Source organism: Podarcis erhardii, assembly GCF_964252035.2.
Source record: "Podarcis erhardii genome assembly, chromosome: 2".
NCBI classification, from domain to species: domain Eukaryota; kingdom Metazoa; phylum Chordata; class Lepidosauria; order Squamata; family Lacertidae; genus Podarcis; species Podarcis erhardii.
In genome coordinates, this window is record NC_138498.1 from 56,863,757 (window position 1) to 56,873,362 (window position 9,606).

At 39.4% G+C, this 9,606-nt stretch overlaps 1 protein-coding gene across 3 annotated transcripts in view; it reads left to right on the forward strand.

The window, feature by feature from the left end:
• SEPTIN8 (septin 8) overlaps positions 1–9,606 on the forward strand; it is a gene marked incomplete at its 3' end in the record, with an annotated part of 54,908 nt that overhangs the window by 38,697 nt on the left and 6,605 nt on the right. Inside the window, exon 10 of one of the 3 annotated variants that reach the window (XM_081851086.1) lies at positions 809–4,108. The exons of 1 other annotated variant lie outside the window; for it this stretch is intronic. In XM_081851086.1, coding sequence (XP_081707212.1) covers positions 809–839 — 31 coding nt within the window. One more of the 3 variants, XM_081851087.1, reaches the window with a different exon arrangement.

The following is a 9,606-nucleotide window of genomic DNA, read 5'->3' on the forward strand; positions in this document are numbered from 1 at the left end:
CACACACAACTAGTATTAATTCTTTGTCTACTGGCCACCATGAAAGGGAAATAAGAGAGTTCTATATAAATAGATCAGTATTGTTTTATGTAGTGTTGACATTAAGCATCCCCAACAGGGATTCTTGTTCCATGGGATCTTGAAATGCAGTTGATTTCATTTTGGGTTAGAGTAGGTTCTGTTCTCCATGTAGGTCTACTCATTATATTGGATAAATTTAATGTTCAGGCTGCATATTGTGTCATACCTCTGCATGAACGTGTGCAGTTGCCTTGATACAGAGTCAGACCATTAGCCAATCCAGCCCATTATGCTGAGAAGCAGTGGCTGCCCAGAGTCTCAGGCAGAGATCTTTCCTACACTGCTGTGTGAGATCCTGCTAACTGGAGATCTTACAGATAAAACTGGGAGCCTTCCCTGAGGCAAAGCATATTCTGTACCACTGAGTCATGTTTCATCCCTCCAGATAAACTGGTACATGGGACCCTAGCAATTACCATGTTGGAGCAGATCAAAGGTCTTCTAGTCAAACAGGGGCCAGCCATGTCTCTGGGAAGTTTAGAAAAGAGCATATTGTGGAGATACCACTTTTGATCGTTGTCTCCAGTGTCTGTTAACTGGCAGACTAAAACAGGACTTCCATATTCAAAATATATTTGTTGGATCTCATTGTAAAGCTGTCTAAGCCAGTGACCACACTGCATCTTGTGATACTGAATTCCACAAACGAGTTTTCAATATCCGAATAAGCACATTTTTGTTTTGAATCAGCTGCTAAAAGTGTTTCTCCGATGTACTCTTCCGGCAGGTTATCACCTCTTTATAGCTGCTACTCGTAGTTGAGCCAGCTGCAGTACAAAATGGGGATAAACAGGGATAAAAACCATACTACTACTTTGCTACACCTGGTATTTTATACTTATTAAAATATTGAAGTTCATGGAGGTCCAGGCCTTGTTTTTGGTAACCATGCATCATAATGATAATGAAGGTGAGAATACAAGGCAAGGATTAGCTCAGTTCAAGTTTTAATTTAAGTACAGTTTCCTGCTACCTGTGCGAGATTGTTTGAAGACCATGAAATCCCTCCACTGCAAATTAATAATTTTCCTGCTTAGAATGTACTGAAACTTCTGTGGCATGTTTATTTTTCTTCTTCTTGCTAATACTTCTTTTTCTTGCTAATACTATGGAGGACGCCTGCCTCTCATCTTTAGCATCTCTTCTACTTGATCTAGGATCCAAGAGCCATAGCTTGTTTTATGAGATATACTCTGATTCACGTCCGACGGTTTTCAGTGATCTGCTGTAATGCAGTCTTTGTTTCAAAGTATTGCCATGTGTGATACGGTTGCATGTCCAGCCTTTGAGATTAAAGGTGCCCTTTACTTAAAAAGGCGAGGATAACGCTGAAACATCTTCCTCAACCTACGCTTGCCTATGGATACTTGCCAGCATTCATATGTATACCTAGCCAACCAGCTGCAGAAGTTGTGCGTATCTTCTCCTTCTGGTCCATTCAAGGACTAGTATGATAGTTTTGATGCTTTGTTAACTCTAGAGAATGTAACATGCATTCTAGTCTCTGCTGTGGTCTGTAGCTTCCCCAGACCTCTGCCTCTGGTTTTTCTACCCTCAGTTCAGTCAGAGGCAACTCACCTGTTCAGGTATTCAGAACCACACAGCAATAAGCCTGTGAGGGAAGAGAGCAGGACTGTCACACTGTGCTGATTCCTCCTGCGCCACACCGCCACCACTTCCCAATGCTGTCTGTGCATGTTTGCTGAGGGTTCTGGCTCACAGGTAAAGCCCACGTGTCCATCAGGCTCCTGCATTGCAGACATGCCCCCAACACAGAGACAGAATTGGAGAGAGGCTAGCATGGATGTAGAGGCAGAGCAAGGGTGCGCAGTCCTATTTTTCTTCGCCGTGCAATTATAGTCATGGTTGTGAAGGCCTTTGTAGACCTGAAGTTGCATAGCACATACGTTGATATCCTCATGCTGTTGTTAGAGGTCAGGGTCCCAGATGATGCTCAGTTGATGCTAGCTGCCAGCTTTTCCAGATTCTTATTCCCAAGAGTGGGCTCACGTGTTACCTTTGTAGCATGAAAGCCACTTCTGCCTGGACCCAGGGGACTGCCAGATTAGTGACATCTGTAAAGAAGGAACTTGCCTGTGTTAGGATCATGGTGGGGATCCTTCTTTCCTACTGTTGTCAGGAAGTGGTGGTGACATCACTCTACCATGTGAATGAATCCTCCAATGATAATATTGTCATTGGACAATATAATCCGCCTTGGATCCGTGATCTCTGTTAGTTGCTTATTACTGCCCAGATACAATGCACGCAGCTTGGGCCCTAGGAGTAATAATGCAGGTTTTATAAGAGATTTTTAATGATCTGTGTAATACAAGAACTGTTGTCCTTGCAGCTACAGTGTAAAAGAGAGGAATGGATGACGTTCTGCAAGTGGCATATAGTGTACCAGAGCTGGGGAGGGTGCAAAAAATGGTGTAGGCAAGGTTGGGGGGGGGGGGACGGGACTCGCCTGAAGCAAGTTGATGTGAACTTGACAGCCAATGACTTTCTGAGCTAATGTGTGTTACAAAATCCTAGCAAGTTGCTTTGCCTCAGAATGTTAGTAGTTTTGCATTAACTATTTAACTTCAAGGAAAGAACCCTAGTGTTTTTATGTGATTTATATTCTTTATCTTTTTTAAAAAAATGATATGATTGTGTGACTAAGCTACAGAACTGATCAACAACTACATAGTCTCAGATGATGTAATATTTACTGTGTAATACACAGTGCAATCTATTTTTCCCATGCATACTTACCCTAGGTAAGTGGATGGTGGCGATTGTAAGATAAATTGCTCATCTCTTACTAGTAGTTCAAACTGAAATGTCTAGCACAAGTTGTAGAAAAGTTACAGAATTGGGCTATAAGATTGCTGTAGGGGCTTCTGTCTCATATACAAGTGGCTTCTTTGTTCTTTTCTCTTGCTAAATTTCAGCCTCTTGTCTTCCATGAATTAAGAATGTTGGTGATGATTTGTGCTTGTGTTAAGCTTAATATGATGTCGTATCCTCTTGACAGATGCCTGGTTATCCTGATTAGTTCTTTCTAACATTACTAGTGCCTATTTCTTTTTCTTTAAAAAAAAAAATCAGCAGTTTTGGTGAACAGTCTATTTATATTTCTGTATGAATCTTATGGAGCAGCACTGTAACTATCCTACTTAGCGTGAGCAAGATGACTTACAATATGATGAGCTAAAGTGAGTCACAATAGCCTGTCTAGAACACCAGTGTCAGCCAGCGCCAATCCAGGATCTTGAACAGACCCAAGTCCTTCTAACAGAGATCTTAAAAACAGAAATGCCTGAGACTGAACTAGATGACTCATAAGTTTAAAACCTGTGGTCTGTTATTCAGGTAAACTGATTAATCTTCTCTCTAGTGCAATTAATTAGATTTTTTGTTTTGTCTTTTTTAAAAAAGTAAGGCAAGAATGATTTGATTTTGATCATGGAGTGGTCTGGTTTACATAGAACATTAAACCATGGTTTAATGTTATGTGGCCAAACCTTTGCAAGCCCAAGCCAAAGAGTCAGACTCATTCACATCACTTTCCTCCTTCTCCAGCCAGGAGTGTGACTTCTGCTGAGCTTAGTTTAACTTGCAAATTAACTCAGCTTAGCATTACATATGTACCAGCAATCCTGGTTGGAAACTAGTAATGGTTAGTGAAACAAGCCAGCTTCATAATCCATAGTTTGAGGTTGGCTTGTTTGGAAACTAACCGTGGATTGATTTAAACCAGGATACCGGGTTCATGTGTAATGCTAAGCCAATATTTTCTGGAATCGAAACTAAACTCAGCAGAAGTTCTGTTGGCTGCACAACAGAGGAAGGGAAGAGAATACTTGCCTGATGCTTTGCGTAGGCTTGGGGAGGCTTATTCACACAACACTAAACCTTGGTTTAGTGTGGCATGTAAGTCCCAAAGGATCACATTGTGTTTTTGCCACTAACATTGTGTATGATATTGCTTTACGTTTTCATTATGTTTGATTTTCTATCATTTAATTTTTGCTTTTTATGTTTTCGTTTCAGTTGATCTCACACACAGACTTGTATGCCAGGAGCGGACTCTGTGCATTCATATGTTTTAGTTGCTTGCTTTTCCACCTTGTGAATCCTTCTGTCATACCATTGTGCAAGTGAAACAGCATGAAAGACAAACTGACCATCTGGTGCGTTTTTCAGTGACTGGATTGTGACTATGCAGGATGTTAACGTTTTTAAGAAAACATTTGCCTTGTCTTTGCAGATTCCCTGTGGAAAATACTCGTATTGCTAGTTCTGAAATGTCAGGGGTTTAATTTGTTTTAAACCCAATGAATTACTATCTATTTATAAAATGGCCCTAACTATATCTAATACATTTTTTAAAATGCTATCTTGATGAAAGAGTTCCGTATAAAAGTTTCTGTTGGGAACCTGTTTATTTTCATTTTTCAAATTTATTTTAGGTTAAACATCACCAATATTTTATTTTTAACAAAAATTGCAAACTGAATTGCATTACGAGTTTGAAGTGACACTTTAAATTTATTATTTGAAGAAAGCAGTTTCTACTTCATAACGTGCACACTAGTGTGCAGTTTAAATAAGACAAACATCTTGTATATTGTTCTGCTATTTATATTATGTTGCTGAAGTGCAACTCCTTATTAAACAGTAGTTCCTTTTCTTTCACTAGTGTATGCTCCTGTCTGAGTAGATGTTCATCCTCAAACTTATTATTTTTAATAATAAATAAAATAAATTACAACTCCATAATCAAAAGTAGAACCTAGAAAATTGCAGTTAATGTTTATAAATCACTCTCTGCATCCATCTCCACTCTGGATGCTACTTCTGCCTTTAATGCTGCTCCCATTTTTTAAACCTGTTGATTTTGACTATCCTAAAATGACTGTAAAAAAACCCAAGATTTTGATATTTCAGTAGCTGGAAGGAGATGTTCTCCTTTTTATGGTGGCGGTGAAACAATCAGTAAAAATGGCTTTGATAGAAAGAATTCCCTGTACTTCTTGAACCGAAGGCAGCTATCAATTAAAGTAATCCTGCAAACACCTAGATGTGAATATTTTTAAGGCAATGTCTTTGTGCAGATTTACATTCTTTAGCCAAGCTCACGCACATGAGTTGACCAAATCCAAAAAAGCCCCTTTAGACTCTTTAGACAAAATTAAGAGGGCTCCTTAACATGATTTGCTTTTCCAAATGTATCATGCCTTTTTGCCACATGCTTTGTGGAAGGATGCATTTGAGACAAGGCCTTGTGAAATGACTGCAACTTTTAGGGGCATCTCAGCCTGCCCGACAGGCAACCCTGAGATCCAGTAGGGTTGCCTGCTGTGAGTGGGGATGCAAATATATGTTGGACACCTTCATGAATTAAAAGTGAAAATGGCAAAGTTCCATGTCCAGCAGATCTCCCTGTAGTGAGGAAAAATGAGTTGCATGGCCCACTTAACACTAATTGGGCTGCAGGGCAACAATTTCTCAGGTCATCTATGAACTTCCACAATGTTGTTGAACATCACATTTTATTCTTTTCCATAAGCTTTGGTGAGAAAACCCATATTCACGGCTAGCTGTAAGAGCTTGTTTGTGTAGAGAAGTACAGATGGGAGGATGGAAGACTTACTAAGGCTTGTGTACACACTCCTGTTTCCTCTGCATTCAGTGGGCTCCCACCACTGGTTTGGGAAGCCATGGAGACAAAGTTAGCTGCAGCCTGTAGCTCCTTGTGGAAGACTGCATTTTTATTCCTGCCCACCCCAGCCCCACCAAGCCAGCTTCAATTGGGTAAAAGTATCCCTTTCCTGTCTCCAACCTCAGGTGGGAACATTCAGGTAGGAACAATATACCAAGCCATGCTGATGTGTACAACAGCATGCAAATGCAGTTTTGAAACACAGTGAAAAAGAACAACCACCTTGCGTTTTAAGCCAATAATGTGTACACAGCCTGAGAGTCTCCTGCCAGTTCTTTTCGCTGTATTGTGCAAACCTGGGATGCACCTGTCACCCACAGGGAGACATGGACAAGCCAGGGGTCACACAGTTCACCACCACCATCTCCCCCCGTCTCTGTGTAATGTTAAGTGACAGTTCACTTTTTTGCTATGGAATTAATTTAACCTTCCACTTCAGTTCTCTTCAGTGCTGTAGCATAGCCCGTTTTAAATTTTTAAAAGAGCAAAAGGCATCTTTTCTTGCTTGTCTCAAAGTAGCATTTAGCTATAGTCCGGGTCTAAGGTTCCTCATCTTTTCCCACAGAAGCCCATTACACATACTCAGATACTGAAACCCTGTCTTTTGTTTGGTTGGTTGTTTGTTTTTCTCTTAAAAGGACAATGTCTGAATATATTGAAAAATATGTTACAGTATTACTTGATAATTGTAAAAAAAACCTCATGAAAAAATTATACTGGTACTGTTTAATAGCAGACCCACCTAATGGTGGTATAGTGGATAATTAAGCATTTTTTAGGCGTTTGTAGCAATCTGAATTTAATAAATAAAAAGGCTGTGCCTCTATTAAGCTAAATATATTTTCTAAAATATTAGCTTTCAAAATAGTAGGGAAGGGGGAATGGTTGTGCACAGGATCAAATATGCTGCATTATGTACACAGTGACAATCCCGACACACGATCGGTTAAAGTTGCAAAAGCAAACCATGTCCGCTTGTGTGAAAAACAAGATTTCACATGAGCCTGGAAATTAATTAATATGAACAAGGCTGCAGGGTTGTGGAATAAAGGTGTGGTTTTTAAAATCAGATATGCAAACTAATATAGCATGGTATGTTTTCCAGCAGTTGCATAAGGCAGCAAGATCATCTATGCAAATATTTTCTTTCTGATTTACTTTCTGGCAATCACTTTGTTTCAGCCCTATTTGAAAGTTTATGAAAAAGTGGTAGCAATAATGAAAAGATAAAACATGTAGACACATGGCCATAATGGCAATATATTTCTGATGAAGACATTCAAAATGTATGTAACAATATATTAAATACAATTATATATATATATATATGTATGTATGTATGTATGTTTGTGTGTTTGTACCTTTATGTTGTGCTGACCATTTTGTCATTTTTAGTGAAATACTGGCCTCAACCTTTGCTGGCCTCAGTCTCTTTGTTAAACTTTCTGCAATAGTCTCCCCCAGTAGAAACCAGTATCATTTTTCTCAGCTGGGATAGTACTTGACTTTGCATTTTTTGTATGAGACCAAACTGCATATAGTAGGTTCTATATGTTATTTCTTATTTAATAAGTTCCTGGTTATTACAATGTGACACTAATCTTAAATTAATTCTTAAAACTAAGCTTGAAGATTCATCTCTTATGTGTGAGGTAAGAGAAACAGGAAGACAACAATCTGTTCAAATCTCTCCGTTCTGTATGTAGTTTGACGAATGGAAAGACCACTTTCCAGTGAACATGCATATTTTTCTGTTTTCAAGCTTGCATATTTTAGATGACTATTCATTTTGTAGTTTGCATATTTTGATTGGAGCAAAGCAGTTATTTCCACCTGGAAGATCGTACTGAATGAAACTTACAAGGAGGCAACAGGAAAACCTATGGAACTGATTTCATGAATTGCTAACATGTCACTCTCATTTTTGTTTTACAAGTTTTTTTAAACTTTCACTTTTTCAGTTTCCTTTGTACTTCTTTCTTTTTATTAAATGTTACATTTTATTTTGAGTTCTGGTCTTTTTATTTTGATATATATATTCCTTTCAACCTATATCAATTAGACCAGTATAATGGGGGGGGGGGGATAATTTAACAAATCCAATTTGCATGTAAAGCTCTGCTCTATCATCTCCTTAAACTGATGGGATGAAACCATAATTTCACTGATCTCTGTGGGTGCAGACCACTTTACATACACAAACACTTGGAATTAGGGTTTGTCTGGGTTTTTAAACAGTTGCATTGGGTGGTATTACATACTTATATATCATTTTGCTCCTAAGGATGGAGCAAATTCACACATTTGTTACCCTGCTCTGATATACATCAAAGGCTATCTTGCTCTTTACAGAATTGTCAAGATGGCTCAGCATAATGCTATAAGGCCAAACTTGCTCAAAAGAAACACAAGGCTTCACTTCTGGTCAAATCTAAGTGACATGAGGCAAAGTGCCTAATGTGCATGGTGTGTGCAAGGAATAATCTGGTTAGAGAGAAGTTTAAGGAAGTTGCATTGTCATGTATTATCAACATTGACTTCCCATGATAATAGTTCTAACTCTGAATTATGGAATGTATTGGCAACATAAAGGTGCCAAGGTAGAGAATCTGAAGAGGTCTTTCTTTTACAGGTAAAAGGAACTAAAGTAGTAGATTTTCAAATTTGCAGTTGTTGGGGCAGAACAAGTAAGGGTGCTTGCATGAAATCTGCTTCTTCACAATGAGCCAGCTAATAAAAATGGGACCAACAGGCGGTGAAAATACTGTACCTGGAAACTAGGGAATCCAACATATATAGTCCACCAGATGGTGTTTCCTTCTTTCACTTTAAAAGGGCCTGAGCTGTACGCAGGGCAGGCCCACTCAAATGGATGCTGAGTCGTGACAAAGTGTTTTCTACCGACTGCTTCAAGTTATAGCAGGAGATGCATGCACTTTGCACAGGTCCAAGAGATTTTACACTTCATTCACAACACCTGAAAAATACATCTCTAGAACAGGCATAGAAGTTTTCTTAAGTAATGTCTTTTTACAATGATAGCATGAGTAACTGAACTTTGAATGGCTTCTGAAGCATCACAGTTGCTACAGGTATTGCAATTCAGTATAAGGAATACACGTTTGGGGGTGGGGAAGAAAGGGCAACATTTTAACTTTGCCCCCGCCTCAACCATGAAGGAGGATGGTGTGAAGCAGGTTCCCTTCCGTATCCATGGCAGCTTCCTGCGTGTGTAGGAACCTTGATCTCATAGGGTTCCCAAATGCACAGTGCACCTCCCCACACTTGTCAACTTTCGCTTATTTTTACAATGTAATGTCTCAAGAGTCTAGCTATGGGACTTGCCTTCTGAAGTCTTACCATGGTGTCTTAAATATCGGAGTGACTTGGGCATGGCTTGATCTTCTTTTGAGAGGCAGGGACATATTGTGGCGAGTGAGGACAAAAACAGGCAGAAAGGTCAAATAGTTGGTTACAGTCTGATAAAGTTATCCGTCGGGCCATGGATCCTTCCGTCTTTAATGGAAACAGTAAAAGCAAATTAATGGTTTTGCATATAGACTTTGTATGTGTAGTTAGGTGAGGAGAAATAAATGAGCCAGCTGGCTTCTTTTGGACTCTCCTTATGCTATATTCCAATGAGTGACAAGAACTGTGGGAAGGGCAGATGAGCAATAAGCTTCGCAGGTGAAACCAGATCATGGCCAAATGTGTCAGGGAAGGGTTCAGCAGTGTTGCTTAAGGTTGCTTCCAGATTTGGGGGCAAAGTGCATTCTGATATCATGCCTATTATACTGATGAACCCCTCAGGC